The following is a 16,047-nucleotide window of genomic DNA, read 5'->3' as shown; positions in this document are numbered from 1 at the left end:
TGTTTTTGTGTGAAATTGGGTCAGGATTTGGAAAAGCGAGCTGCACGCCCACACCAAAAATTCCTAAGAGTACAACCCCCCCCCCCCCCCCCCCCAAGAAAGGAAAGCTACGCCAGGCATAAGTTGAAGAAAGAAAAATAAACCCTTAATTCTTATTTTAAAAGCTACATGCATATCATAACAAGTTCTAGATAAACGAAATTCCTTGTTGTTACTTTTAAAAGCTTTAATCCCGAAAATTCTTCGACGAATAAACGTTTGACGAAACAAATACACGAAACATTTCTCCTTCCAAATATTTTCGGTTATGTAAATAGTAAATTAGTACAATTTTAAACATTTTATAACAATAAGAACATGCTCCACAATGCGACTCCATTCGTCAGGATAACAATTTTAATATTAAGACATTTAATTATTGTTAATAATTTCTTGAGATGGTAAACGTGCAGCATGCGGGTAACGAGTTATGGATGCACTTGGGAGGTTGCTAAGCACAATAAGAGCGTAAGTGTTGCTCGAGGCATAGCAAAGATTAGTTGATTCAATTTTTTTACTATCGTGCTTGGTCTGCGTTGTGCGCCTGATTGCGAGCCACTCTAACCCCGTCCGTAAGATCAATCAATCAATCAATCAATCAATCAATCAATCAATCAATCAAACAATCATATCCAAGTGTTTTCTGATCCATCGCATTTCAAAATACTCCGGCCTAGCCTCCTATGCCACCCCAACCCCCCACCCCCCCCCCCCCCAAAAAAAAGAGAAAAAAAATAAAAAAATAAAAAATAAACAAAAGAGTAGAGGAAACTGGAAACTGGAGTGAGTCAGTTTCACTGCCAATACCTTTTGTTTCTCAGTCAATGAAAGACAAAGATCTGGCATCTTAACTCCTTTTTATTTCCACATTAAACTCACTTTTACAGCCAAGCCGAGTGTTCAGCAAGTAACCTGAGACGATTTTGAAAGAACAATGTCTCCTACAACTGAATAGAGTAGCCAAAGTTAAGCAAAAGGCTATGATGCTGTCGCGCCCTAAATGACAAAGAACACGCCAAAATAAGTGACAAATTTGTGCATGAGAATTTTGGTGGATCCGGAGCCGTCGGTAGTCGGCCACTTGCTCACATTCAAACAGATGAGGTCTTTGGCTTTCAGAATGATCAGCGCACCCATTTGGACGGTATCTTCGTTCTCTTCTGGTTGTTGAGCAAAGTTAACGATTTCGCCGTTCACGAGTACATGGACTCTGCCAGGGCTCGTAAAGTAAATCTTCGCGTAGATGTAATATCTTCCCGGCTGGGGAACAGTCAAACATCCATCTTCGTACGTCATTCCACCCAAAAGATGGCTGTCTGGGGAATCAGGGGCCCAGTCTTTGATCACTGAGAAGAAATACGAAGATATTCAGGATCATTTTGACATATTTTTATACAACACTATAGATTTCTTCAAGCGGTTATGGAAAACAGAACAGTTTTCTTATAGACAAATTGACTCTCTTGCTATGGCTTTCTGATAAGTATTTTGTGTTGTATCTGATATACTGTTGCTTTAAAATCCCGTTCCTGCGTCAATTCAATTCATTCGTTTCATTGGGTAACCTGTAGTTGTATGAATTACCCGGAAGGGAATAAAGTTTAGATTAAATGTTTAGGTCGCAACTTTGGCACTTTCATCTGGATAGCGTAACTTAATTGTGCAAAGCACAGTATTTCAGTGGAACGCGAAAATAATCGACTGGGGCTTCTCTCCGGGGGAGTTCTCTTCTATATAAGCTATATAGTTTTGTGCGGACAAAAAAGGTTATGGGTTGCGTTTTGGTCTGAAAGGATTTTTCTGAGAAGGGTATGGATTCTAGAAACCAGGTATGAAAATGGGTACGACGTTTAGAGGCCATGTCCCAAGAAGTCTAACACCCAATAGCATGTTTTTGTGTGAAATTGGGTCAGGATTTGGAAAAGCGAGCCGCACACCAACACCAAAAATTCCGAAGAGCACACCCAACCCCCCCGCCCCCCACTCTCCAGGGTTATTCAGATCATTGAAGAAACTAGAATACTAAAATACCTGCTGTATCCCGCGGATACGCCGTCACTCCTTTATCTTTGGCCTGGATGTGAGCTGATGGCTTGACCAGTCCTTCACATGTCCCTTGATTCTGCTATAGAGAAGAATAACATTATGAGAAAAAATAATAATAAAATAAAATAAATCATTTCATTTAAGTGTCAATGTCTTTGTCACTTTCCTCACCCCAAACGAAACGAAAATTTCAAGCATTTCTTTTCTGAACAATAGGTTTCATTTCTGTAGTAACATTTGAAACGCTTTAGGGAAATACCCTTCCTAAACTTAGTTGATAACTGAAATTAAAGGTTGGCCGAAATCATGTCACTTCAGTTAACAAAGAATAAATAAAGCGTTACGAAAATTTTCTTCACAAGAAGGAAAGGTCGTTTGGGTATATTGGCAACGGGGTGGTCCGGTTGAGGCAACATTTTCTGACTTAAACCAAGGCTCATCAAACAAACATAGAATCACAAAGAGCAGACGAAGATTGCCTTAGAAAACTGACGAAATACTGAAATATAAGTCAAAGACGAGCTTTTTTACTTGGTTCTCCGCTCGGCCCACTCGGCAGAAGTAAAAGAAGGAGCACACCAGAGCAGCGACGAGTAAAACGGATTTCATCTTGGCAGTGCTTCAATTAGTTGACTCTGTGAAAATGGAATATAAAAAAGATACATACGATTGTTTAATAAAGGAAGGTAAAAATTGGAACTATTTTTTGTCAGTTTAGATCGATTAATTCGACAACTCATGATAAGGTACTAATTCATATTTTGTTCTTATTATGAGCTCAAGAACTGATTATTTCTTTACTCATGCCCCCGAAGTTTTAACATGCATGTTTTTCTATTCTGTTACTTACCGTTGGTATCGGCTGAAAAACAGTAAAAGCACCTGAAAGGCTCGCTATGAAAATTAGATCAAGTCTGCGAAAGATAAAATATATAGCTGATTATCTTAAGTTTAGCTCCAATTCACAACTTGGTCCACCGGGTCACAACTGGTGTACCTGTTATCAAGTTGATCCTCCGAACTCACCCAAAAACAAAGTTCTCTAGCTTAATGAACACGGTATGAATAGAAACAAGGGCGTGGAAATTGCATTATTGACGACTCACTCTACTATTGGCTAATTTCCAGTGATTTTAACTGGCAGATGACAGGTACTTGTACCAGCTAAAGAGTTCTTATTCATCGTAATTGCTCTTTTACTGAATGACATCCAGCTCTCAAAAACTTTCATCTGTTGCATGGAAACAGCCTCAAGAGAGTTTGTTTTCCCTGACGACAATTCTAATCGCGTTTTCACGTTGCGCTCATCTTACTCTAGTTAATAGTCACTTTTCACTTCTCCCAGCACCGTTTTCCTCATCTGTCCTACGCGCAGGTGTACTTGTGTCCGGTTTAAGTTCCCCATGTATGAACTCCAAATATTTAACCGAATTATTTACAATGTTATGAAAATGAAAGCCACGCCAGGCATAAGTTACAGAAAGAAAAATAAACCCCTGTTTAAACAAACTTCCCTGTTGTTTCTTTAAACACGAAAATTCTCTTAGGATATTAGGATTCTTCCAATTTTTTCGCTTATGTAAATAGCAGCTTGTAACGTTTTAAAATTTTTAAAACAATTATAATAAAATGTTCCACAATGCGACCCTATACGTTAGATTAACAATTTTAATATTATGACATTAAATTAGTATTGTCGTCAACTGAAGTGCGAGTTTTCGAAATTTGTTGGAGCAACATCAAAGATTCATTGTGCAGCCACCCTGGTACTTCCAAGTAAGTTTCTATGTCGTTTTTTTTTTTTTTTTTTTTCTCTTTGTTTTGTTCTGTTTTCGTGCAAAATTTGTCCTGTAGATCGTTGTGTTCTAACTGAACTGTCTAAACTTGACTATGTTCAATAAACCTTAAATCGTTCATTACGTCTATTAGAATGCTACATGCAAAGTTCAAGAATAAGACGTCCGACAGGACTATTCGTCTCTGAAATTTTAGATAAGCAAAGATGGTGCAGTATTGGGAACCCCTATCTTACCACCAATTTTGCCCGAATCGTTTCCCGAACTCAGCTTCATGTGTGATTAGTGTGTTGTTCAGTGGTGCTCCTCCTTGCTCGCAGAGGTTTTGCCCCGAGTATTCCGGTTTTCCCCACATATTTAGCGCTATACAAATTTTTATATTATATATATTGTATTTTAATAAAATGTGTCGTATAGCAGGATTGTTGTGTTGAAACTGAAATGTCTAAACGAAACTGTGTTCGATAAACCTCACATCGTTAACACACTCGTCAGTCACTGTATCCTCTTAGAGTGCTACGTGGAAAGTTCAGAAAAAAGATTTCCGACGGGAGTATTCGTCTAATTTTTAGATAAGCAAAGATGGTGCAATGTTGAGAGCGCTCTCTTACCACCAATTTTATCTGGGACTGATCCCCGGACTCAGCTCCATGTGTGATTAAAGTTTGTTGTTGGTTCTCGTCCTTGCTCCGAGAGGTTTTCTCCGGGTACTCCGGTCAGTTCGCGTCTGTCTCTTCAAAAGCCTACATTTTCAAATTCTAATTCGATCTGGAAATTAAGTGTCCTCATACTTTAAAGCGCATTTGATCATCACGTCGTGGAATTATGCGCTATAAAATTTTATATAAATACCTTTTTTTAATTTTCAATTTTAATAACAGTACCCATCTTTTACGCGAAGCGGCAAAGAGAAATTAATCGAAGGCCCCGTATTGTTTCAACAGTCGTTTAGTTGTATGGACATTGCTTTTTGACACCGAAACGGCACTGGTGACAGTCATACCTCATATCTCTTTCTTTTGAGCAATTTGTTTCCTTCCAAATCTTTGGTTTGCTTCACCAAAACGCTGAATTGTTATTTGAATCAATGTTTTGTTACAAGTAAAACTGAAATATTTAGTTCATGCTGAATTTCTGAATTGATCTGAACTGGATATCGATAGGAGGACTAGCCATGGTATTAATATAGGCTGAACACAGAAGTAATACACCATTTGCCCTTCATTATCAGGAAATAAATTTTCATTAGTGTTTAAAATTAAATCATTAAAGGGAATGTGTAATCATTGTATGAAAATAGACAAACGTTTTTAAAATTTTCGATGTCGTCAATAAGGCGTTTTACATAGAGAAGAACGTTCATTAATGCGAATATAAATTCCATTTAATGGAAATAGCAAACTTTTAAGAGAATGAACAAACATTAGACGCTTCTTAATGTTCTTTAACGAGGAAAAAAATCATTACAACAGAGATACAGAGAGCGTAACAATCAAGCAAGTCTTAGCTCTATCCTTCAATCAACTCCCCATTCAAACATCGTGGTAGATGTAAGTCTGCATAAACCTAAACCACGCTGCACATTTTCTGGCAATTATCGTGTTCACGTTTCTACACTTCTCGCTGGGATCTTCAAATGCCCTAACTATCCTTTCACGATGCTCATTTGGGATACGATTTCGATGAACTCTGTGCTCCATTACTGCGAAACCAGTGTGCACATGTACAGCATCGTTTTTAAATTTAAGCATCCATATAAATCCATTGGGAAATTAGTCAGAAACCACGAAACTAAAAATCTTTTGTAGTTGAAATTTTATTCGCGCAATGGAACGTTAACCCTAGGTTAATGAATCTTCATTCGCACTAAAGAATGTTGTTTTGGATAAAACGCTATTCTAATTGGCCTTAATGAATCTTCTTTTCGATGCAAAACTCCTTAATGACTCTGCCACAAACTGAAATGTTTCATTTCCTAGTTAAATTGATTATTGACCAATGTTTTCGCGCTAATGAAAATTTATTCCCTGATAATGAAGGGCAATAGGTGTAGTAAAAATTAATTATATAGATAAAGTGAAGGAATAAAGGTGGCCATGTACAATGCAAATCATTATGTAAAACCAGACGATAAAAAAAGAAAAACTAAATTATAATTTGCGCGTAGATACACTATTCCAAATATTTAACCGAATTATTTACCATGTTAAGAAAATGAAAGCCACCTCAGGCATATGTAAAAGAAAGAAAAATAAAACCCTTTATTCTCAATTTCAATTAAAGTTACATCTCTTAATGGAACAAGCTTTAGTTTAATAAAATCCACTGTTACGTTACTTAATCACGGAAGTTCTGACGAATAGACTTTTAAACGAAACGTTTTCCTTCCAAACATTTGCGCTTGTGTAAATGGGCAAATTACTGAAATTTTAATCATTTTAGAACAATTTAAAACGATCTACAATGCGACTCCATTCATGGGGACAACAATTTTCAAATTAAGGGGCTTTTTTTTCATGGCGGGAGGAAGGTCCTAGTACTAGAAGATCCTAGAGGGCGCATCATCCTAGCGTCACGTTTTCTCTATTCAGTTTACGTGCAAAAAGTTGTACTTGGCCCTAGCGCTAGGATCTTCCTTAAGATAGGAACTTTCTATAGCTGAGAGATAGGAAGATTCCAGCACTAGGAAGATCCTAGCACCATGTAAACTACTTTCGCTCGGAAGATACTAGTACTAGGGACAAAAAGAACAAACATAGCGGCAGCCGGGCGTTCAGCTGCTCAAGGCCGACAGTTATTCTTCATTTCCTTCTCCACTTGGTAACCACTTCGGCCGAAATTTCTGCATATAAAGTAAACGAAAAGTTTTATCGCCTTTTCGGATCTTTCTAGTGCTATGATCTTCCTCCCTCCATGTAAACAGCCCCTAAGACATTTAACTATGGTCCTCTTTAGCTTTTCTACAAGTTTCGAAATTTGTTTGAGCAACATCAAAGATTCAATGTACAGCCGCGATGGTGTTTATACAAATAAGTTTCTATGTAGTTTTTTTTTTTCAATAACGCGCTTTTATAATAGCACTCATCTTCAATTCTATGCAAGGTGGCAATTCAAACAGGAAATTAATCGATAATCACGTAACTGGCTTCATGCCTATTTTATTGTCGACAAAATCAGGCGATTTCAAATCGGATGGATGTTATCGTCTGATTTCCTGTCGCAAATATATATTTTTCTTTCGATTCAAATGAGTTCAAAAACAGAATGAACAAACCAACAAATGAATGGGTGGATGAATGAATGCTACACGGTACGTACAAAAAGGAATCTAGCTCCTGTTGTTTGTGTGTTTGTCGTTTCTTTTAGTTTCCGTTTAAGCAGAAGTAAGCAATGAAAAAATGGAATTTAGATAAAGTCTGGTAAAATAATGCTGAAGAATTAACCCTTAAGCTCACCTTATAATATTAATCGAAATAATAATATAATCGAAAGTTGTTTTAAATGATCACCAGGTAATCGGTCCACAATTTCATGCAAAATGCTCTGATAACAAATTATGTTCTCCTAACTGCATACTGTATATAAAAAAATGAAATGCCGCGATCAAAACCTTTGCTACACAATTAGTCTTAAGACAAATAATTTTAACCTATCGTTTTAAAACACGATGACACCTATAAGTGTATAGAATTTGCTGTGAAATGCAGATGGACAATCTTAGAAACAAGGTCACGCATCTGACGCATCATCATGTGTAGCTGACCACTGGCCGTGAACAGGCACCTAACAAATGGCTTCTTTCTTCATCACTTTCATTATCACAGTTCACTGCATTTACAACATTACATCCGCCATTTTCAGAATCGGAGTTCCCATTGGAAGAAATCGTTCGGTCTTTATCCTTACAAACGAGACGGTAGAAAATACCAGAAAGCAGAGTGACAAGAACACATGTATTGATGATCATCACAACCCAAACGAACACAATAGCGCACGAGCTGTCCAAAGCAGAAAACCTCACCAGTATAAACGACATGGACAACACCAGTAGCACCATGGGCTCAAACACATTCTCAGTGAAGACAGCTTCGAGCGTGATCCTCGTGCGTTGTTCGTGGTCACCTGATTGCCCTCTCTGGCTGGAAAACTCTGTCGTACGGCTGTAAACATAACTGGACAATGGCTGACAACATAAGAACAAGCCAAATGACAAACGTTTGTTCGGTTGACGATGAAGAAATCATGGACAACGCAATGGCAAGAATCAGGCGACGGAGAAGCATGAAGATCTCGAAGTACGCCTGATACTTTGGTTTGTAGGGTAAATAGATGGGACCGAGCCACACATCGAGTTTCTTGTGATCCTCAGGACTCATTGAGCTTCTTTTAGGAAAGAAACGAGTCATCAGAGCGATGACAATCACAGGAAAGCCAACCACATAGACCAGAACGGACACGATTCCAAGCACCTTCAGTTGAGTGTAAGTGTGAGAGTTGCATTCTATCCAGGGGGAGTTGGGCATATAAACAACATCCAAGTCTCTCTGACATGGGCGTAAAATGGATAGTGTCTGCTTGACAATGGGAAAGTAGCTGAAGCTAAGACAGAAGAAAGCACTTTGGCGACACTTGAAATGAACATTTTCCATGTGTCTTCCATTGGGATGAAACTTGTGGTAAGTCCGCATGATGGCGAAATACAGACCCACCATCGTCAAGGACGCCACTGGAAGAAGAAGCAGAAAAGCGAACTTCCCGACAGGAGTAAAAAAAGAGGGCAAGTCACAAGATAAAGAGGGAAAGTACAGGTTCCAGTAGCTGCTTAAATAGCTTCGGGCTGCAACAATAGTTCTTGGCCAAACATGGGCACTGGATACCATGAAATCCATGGTTTGGATGTAAAACACCGCAATGCTGATGAGAGTGCGAGCACTCTTTCCTCTGCTGCTCATACACAACACAAAGACAACCAAGTTCAGTTTAAAAAGCCAAGCAGGTAGAAATTCTAACAGCATCATGATTAGCATTAATAGGAAATGAGCCGCAGTAACAACAAACCACTTAACCGGTCGCACGTTGAAATAAAAGTACGACCAGATCAAAACGAGAAAGGACAAAGAAAATACAGGAATAAACATGTAGTAGTAGGTTAGGTCGCCTTTTTTGCATTGGAAGCATAGTGCGCCAAGTTTGTAAAATCCTTGTTGACAACGAGAACAGAATCTGTCCGTGTTCCCCAGATGGCAGATGCAGGAATGATTGCATGTAGTAATGAGAGATGAGACTGATCGGTGCCAGCTAGGGGATGAGCGGATGCCATTTGCTGTTGTGTTGAGTCGACAGGTACAGAAATCTGATGGATTACATGCAGTTGGTACGGGACACCTAACGAGATGGGTGGCATTTCCAGGATCTGGTGACGGCCAGTAGCCTTTGGGGATGACCATGATGTTGGGACGGAGATCGTCTGGTTCATTAATAACATGTTTACGGCAACTAGCATCTTTCATACATTTCTTGCACAATCCATTGTCTCCGTAGAAGTTTTCATCGCATATGCAATATTTGTATTCGTAGAATGTTGGATCTAAGCGGATGCGACCATTGTTGAAAGTGAGTCTTCCCTCAGGACACGTAAAGTTGTCCGCTTGAGGGGGTCTGGTCATTCTTAAAAAGTCAGGTTTAAAGACATTGGACGACGCGCTGGTTACGTCTTGCCGCATAGAAGGATTTCCTGAAATATCTAAATACTGTAGAGAGACCAGGTTTTGAATTCCCGCTGGAAGTTTACCTATCAAGTTATTTGAGGAGACGTCAAAGTACGCCAGAAAAGAAAAATCCTCAAAGAAATCAGGTAAAGTTCCATAAAAATTGTTACCCCGTAAATCGCAAGTTGACGTACGTTCCATGTAGAGGACATTTGCAAGTAAAGGACTTTTGATGTCGCAGAAACTTAGGTTGAAAATTGATGGGCTTGGCTGGAAATCAACTTCGCGATTGAAAAGTTGAATAAAACTTTTGAAATTAATTGACAAGTTGCGATTTCCTGCCAAAGAAACGAATGACGGAATTTTGATAGTGGCATTTACTGGCCATGGTTTTCCTTTGTTAATTGATGAAAACTTGTTCTGTGATAGATCGATCATGTCAAATTTTCTCAGAAACAAATCACCTGGGATATCTCCTGTCAGTTGATTGTTAGCGACGTTTAATATTCCCAGGCCACAATTTTTTGGAACCGTTTCTGGAAATTTTCCAGAAATGTTATTTCCAGGCAAAACAAGGTATCTTAATCCCGGTTTCAAGACATTAGGCAACTCTCCAGTCAGTTGAACTCCAGATACGAACAAATCTGTTATTGAGGGAATCGCAAATATATCACTCAGGTTTCCATGCATCATGCCAGGAGTATTTCGAAGGTCAAGATACCAAAGTTTCTTCAATCTAGAAATACTGCTTGGTATGCGTCCTGTTAGGTTGTTTCCTCCAAGGCAAAGGACTCTTAATTCTGTCATGTTCCCGATGTTCTCTGGTAAGGAACCAGAGAAGCCATCACCGTTCATAATACAGCCAAGGAAGTTTTGCAGACTTTTCATTTTTACAATATCTTTAGGAATATCCCCAGCAATGGAGGCCGCATTGAACACAGCTGTCAATAGATTGCTCATATTTCCAAATAGAAAGTCAGCAATGCGTCCTCGAAGGTTAGGATTTCCAGGTGTACAGAGCGCAAATAAATTTCGGATTTTCCAGATGTTAGAAGGAAGGAAACCGTCCAGGTTGTTATAAGCCAACACGATAGTTTTGATGTAGGAGGTGTTACCGTGACACGTAATACCATACCAGGAACAATGGGATGTGGCATTTGTCGAACTATTCCATCCGCTCTTTTCGTACCATTCTTGTCCATTAGTTGAAGTGTATATATCTAGAAGAACGTCTCTTTCTTCATCTGGAGTAAACGAGGTGTCCATCGTTATCAGTGGAAATTGCTGCCCCTGCCGCACGCGTCTTAGGCAATCACGTCCCTCAATGCTTGCGAACAAGTCATAATCTGGAACAAAGAGTTAAGAGTTCATTCCAGGTCAGTCGATGATAGTTCTACTTCAATTGCAAGTCTCTAATAAGAGTCATTGTTTCTCCACTGATTTCATTAAAGGTATTGATACTGAATTCTTGCAAACTATTCTCTGATGCGTTTATGCCTTAAATATAGGGCCACTTTTCTATAACGTTTTCCCCTTTTCTGTACTTCCAAAGCTCTAGGCTTGTTTCATTTTCGTTCCCAGGGTAAGTTTTCTTCCTTAGTAGAGAGAGTATCCTGGGAACGAGTTGATACAACTATTGCTTTAACAGTTGATTTTTAATATTTCCTGTCTTCGTTGCTATGGCCAGACGAGAACATGACACCCCTGTTTACCTGCTCAGTGAATGGCGGCCATCTGCCTACTACAAATCCTTGCACCATTATGGTAGCTGTTTTGTTAGCTGTTTTGTTAAAATAAATAAATCCTTGAGATCTCGAGATGTAAAGGGTTAAAGCTATGCAACAGAGTCGGTTTCAGATCCGTTATATTTGCTTCGCTTTCTTTTAAGAACCCTTCGCCCTCCGCCACTAAATCCTTGAAGATCTGGACCATTGCTATAATATTGAATTAGCTCAACAGATATTTGTCTATCTTAAAGATTATTCTCGAAACTTACCCAAATCTGTTGGTAACCCTGTGATAGCACGCCCTGCCCCGAATTCCCGTCGAAGTCAATGGAGCGTTCGAGTGAGTTCGGCAATTTAACTTAATCGAACTCACCGCAAAATTTTACCACTCGAACGCAATCGAACGTTTAGTAATCGAACACTTCAACAATCAAACATAATCGAACGCACTCGAACGAAATCGAACACTTCAACAATCTAACATAAAACCAGTTTCATCTGCTTTGAAACGAAGGGTTGCGTGCAAATAAGTTATTTATTGGCTTCTATTTCAAACACGAGTGCAACAGGAAAGATGTCGGACAGTCAGCAGATGAGGTGAAACGAATCATTCTGGAAGCGATGTTAAAAGGCTACTACGAGTGCTCTTTCGCCGTCTGTGTCGGGGATAGATTTATTGTCGAGAAGAAAAGAGGAGAAAGGGGTCCGGCTTGGAAGGTAATTGACGATGACCGCAGCCAGCTTGGTCATTTACACTTGCTCCTTTAGTTAAAACTCGGTTAAAGAGTGAAATCCTTTCAAGTCTACAGTGACTGAATGCTTATCAATTTTTGTGTGCCTTTTTTTTTTCTACAGAACAAAATCGAACCAATCGCGTCGATTAAAGTTCGATTGGGTTCAGTAATCAAATTTAAAGGGAAACCGTCAGCTGGTGCACATGCGCATTAGATACCATTTCTTAGCCGATTTGAATATCACACTTCATCACAAGTCTCGCGCTGAGAAGCGCATCCTTTGAAAAATCTAAACAAACCTTGTCGAGTCGAATAATTTGCTAGTCAAAATAGTGAGTATAGAACTAATTTCATATTAGAACACTCATTTTCTTGATATCATGGAGAATTTACTGATGGGCTTGTCCAGGGAAAGCCAAGCGTCAACGTCGAAGAATCATTTAATCGTTCATTTCTGCTTTCAATCAGATATTTTGCTTTTATAATTTTGTTTCTACAACTTCTCCACTATCTAAATTTAGGAACCAAACCCATGCCGTTGCAAGAGCGCTTAGCTCGACCCGTAGAAAACAAGATTCTACTAGAGGTTGTCCTTGTCGAGGAGATAATCGACTGCATACCGAAGCTTGCCTTCGTCTGAGCTCCAAACCAAGCAGCCATGACGCGAAGTTCGAATCGTTTACGAAGATTCCCTCCGCACGAACCTATCGTCAGGTTGAGAGAATGCGATTTTCCAAATATTTATAATGGCGATTTGCTCTCCAGTGTTTTTGATTGATTTCTCTCGTTATTTTAGTCAACTTAAGCGATTTCTTCCGGCCGGCGCCTTCACGTTTCCCACCTGGCCTCTTCTTTTCATGTTCCTTTAGAGACGCGATCCATACTGTTTCAATATGATAAAATAATATCATAGGATGAGCAAAAGCAGATTGAAGCGGATTTCTAGCGGTATTCGACGCGTACCTTTGATTTGAGGTTGAGGTAGACGCTTTTCAAACTGACAAAACTAGTGTCCAGGTCAGCGCGGTCACAAAGTTGACTGACCTCACCAAAAAGTTCCAGTTCGATTATGTTCGATTACCGAACCAATCGAACTCCAATCGAACTATCAAGTTCGATTGAGTTCGATTGATTTTTGGTTCGGTTTTGTTCGATTGACTTCGCCGGGCGAATTAGACTTTACCTACCTTAGAGAAAAATTGCTTTTTAACACTATTAAACATTATCTGATCTTTAAGATTATCAGCTTTTTGCCCAGCTGTTTATTGCTGATTCACAACATACCTGAAGTTACTAGTTGTTTTTCCATCTCGCATCCCGGCAGAATCCACTCGGATTATTATTGCCAGGCAGTGGTTAATTGAACATAGATATGTTAAAGCTTGCTCAGTTGATGTGAAAATTTACAAATATGCAAAATAAATTTATCGCTGCAGGGAATTTATCACCAGGAAATATGGTAATTTGGCTTTGCTTAAACTAGTAATTTGCAGGAAATGTATATAGTGTTGTTACCTTGATTCTTTATCAATCCTGGCAAATATGCATGTCTTTTGTCCATAAATATCTCGACCGTCATGAAAAAAAAAACATAGTTGTGCTCCTATTTTCTTCAACTAGCTTCGCGATCGTTTATGAGTACGATCGAAATCGAATCGATCGACATAGAGGGCTAAAAGTCAATGGACTCTTGCCAACAGGAAGTTGAAATTGTTTTTGAAAAGCGGCTACCGAATATTTAACCGTCTACGTTTATCCTTCAGTTCTTAAAAGTTGCCTTATACATTGTTTAGGACATAATCATTGACGCAATGTGATTTAAGCTGGCTTGCTCTATCATTTTTTAATCTCCTTATCGTCGGTCCCTTGGAGCTATGAATGTATGGTATTGTTCAAACTGATTGCTCTCGCAACTAAACACTGAAGTTTAGAAACCATTTGTTCGAGGAACTTGTGCTCACCGTAAGTATCCCTTTGCAACTGTCCCGATGCCTTCCTTGATAGACCCTGAACTACCATTAGCATTTGGCAAAAAGCCACGCTTAAAAGAGCTTCCTTCCACATATTTATTTCAAGTGACGAGTGATCGTACGAGTTGTATAATACACCGTAGCTGCTGGTAATGTCTGCCGGATGTCAAATGTGTTCTGAGATCGTAATTACAGCTCTTATTATTTCCATGACAATCGATGATTCCCCTGACCAATCACCGCTTTTTTGTCGCTCCCGTTCGTCATTTGTTTATATTTTTGGTTATAATAAGAAATGAGGAAATGAAACTAAGTTCAGTGCCGCACTTTTCAAAAGAATACGGATGTAAAGTGCTATAGTCTTTGTCAAGAACCAGAAAAGGCGTGATTAATTGTACGCTAGAAGAAAAGAATTAGTATTCGAACGCGGGTACACGAGATAATGTGTACTGAGAGTATCGTTAGAATTGTCCACACCGAAAATGGTGAATTGCTCTATAGTCGGCCAATCGAAAAACTGAATATATTAACTATAAATGAAACGAAACGAAACTAAAATTAAGTGATGCGTAAACTCGAAACCAGACGGATGTAAAACACTGAAGCTAGCAAAACTAGAATGCTTAAAAAGTTTAACGGTCTGGTCTCTTTATTTTTGACTACTGAATTAGTTTACAATTCTAACCCCGAAAAACACGTTATATCTGCGTTTTATGCCTTAGACACGATTACGATCAAGACATCTTTGGACGCCCTTGGCAAAAGTGCTGTGGAATTATTAAATGCGGGGCCTGGTATATGGAAATCGTAAGCATGAGGTTTGAGACGACAGTTTGCGCCGAGAATATCTAAGGAAGCAAGTAAGGGATTTTCATCGTTGCTGTGTTAGTGAAATGATAAAAGATTACAAATAATTGCATCTAATCATGTGTACAAACTATAAACAGCTTTGTAACTCAGTTGTTGGCCAGAACCATAATCATGAATGAAGACCGTAACGAGATGTCATTTGGACATGTGGCCTTGTCCCCATGTATCATACCAAAAAATCTTTTTTTTAGAAAAAAAAAAACGCGCCTTACGCGCGTACGCGCATGCGTGTAACTGGTCAGGATCGCGCGTGGAGAAATTGAAAGTTTTTTCTACCCGTTTAAAATGGCGTCCAAATTTTAATTCTGCCAGGGAACATATCCTTAGTGCCCACATTTAAGGAAGTAGACTTTCACAAAGAAAAGGTAATATTTGAAGAAGACGAAGAAAGTTGTAATAAAAGCATATTGATCACATGACTCTCACGGTAAAGTCAAAAAGGCGCCAAAACGGTGGTGCTGCTTGCGTTGCTACTGTTGAATGAATGATAGCAGCTCGGAGATATTGCCTGCATTAAGCTTCTCTGTAAATCCGAGGGTAAATAAAGACATGATGATGATTAAAGCTATGAATTTATGGTATTGTTCAAACTGATTGCTCTCACAACTAAACACAGAAGTTTAGAAAGCATTTGTTCGAGGAACTTGCGCTCACCGTAAGTATCCCTGTGCAACTGTCCCGATGCCTTCCTTGATAGACCCTGAACAACCGTTAGCATTTGGAAAAAAGCCACGCTTAAAAGAGCTTCCTTCCACATATTTATTTCAAGTGACGGTTGATCGTACGAGTTATATAATACACCGTAGCTGCTGGTAATGTCTGCCGGATGTCAAATGTGTTCTGAGATCGTAATTACAGCTCTTATTATTTCCATGACAATCGATGATTCCCCTGACCAATCACCGCCTTTTTGTCCCTCCCGTTCGTCATTTGTTTATATTTAATGGTTATGTTAAGAAATGAGGAAATGAAACTAAATTAAGTGCCGCACTTTAAAATGAATACGGATGTTCAGTGCTATAGTCTTTCTCAAGAAGGAGTGATTAATTGTACGCTAGAAGAAAAGAATTAGTATTCGAACGTGGGTACGCGAGATAATGTGTTCTGAGAGTATCGTTAGAATTGTCCACACTGAAAATAGTAAATTGCTCTATGGT

The 16,047-nt window shown here is 39.0% G+C and overlaps 1 protein-coding gene and 1 pseudogene across 3 annotated transcripts; both read right to left on the bottom strand.

The window, feature by feature from the left end:
* Window positions 1–896: 896 nt before the first annotated feature.
* Window positions 897–3,122, bottom strand: LOC146467432 (uncharacterized). 2 transcript variants are annotated; one of them, XM_085125966.1, is made up of 5 exons: window positions 3,083–3,107; window positions 2,936–2,999; window positions 2,617–2,720; window positions 2,071–2,164; window positions 897–1,385 (listed from the first exon to the last, which is right to left on the bottom strand). In XM_085125966.1, exons 3-5 carry the CDS (start codon window positions 2,692–2,694, stop codon window positions 1,036–1,038), a joined length of 522 nt encoding a protein of 173 aa, XP_084982092.1. In that variant the 5' UTR covers window positions 2,695–2,720; window positions 2,936–2,999; window positions 3,083–3,107; the 3' UTR covers window positions 897–1,035. The 2 variants fall into 2 exon arrangements, with proteins under 2 accessions (XP_084982092.1, XP_084982091.1); XM_085125965.1 differs by having other exon boundaries at window positions 2,936–3,122.
* Window positions 3,123–6,158: 3,036 nt separating this feature from the next.
* LOC146467431 (uncharacterized) lies at window positions 6,159–14,114 on the bottom strand (annotated as a pseudogene). The gene is made up of 2 exons (XR_014867741.1): window positions 14,012–14,114; window positions 6,159–10,935 (listed from the first exon to the last, which is right to left on the bottom strand). The product of XR_014867741.1 is annotated as an uncharacterized LOC146467431 (transcript).
* Window positions 14,115–16,047: the final 1,933 nt, after the last annotated feature.

This window comes from Pavona decussata, unplaced genomic scaffold (genome assembly GCF_977016875.1).
Source record: "Pavona decussata unplaced genomic scaffold, jaPavDecu1.1 SCAFFOLD_136, whole genome shotgun sequence".
NCBI classification, from domain to species: Eukaryota; Metazoa; Cnidaria; class Anthozoa; order Scleractinia; family Agariciidae; genus Pavona; species Pavona decussata.
This window is presented reverse-complemented; position numbering and strand designations above follow the sequence as displayed.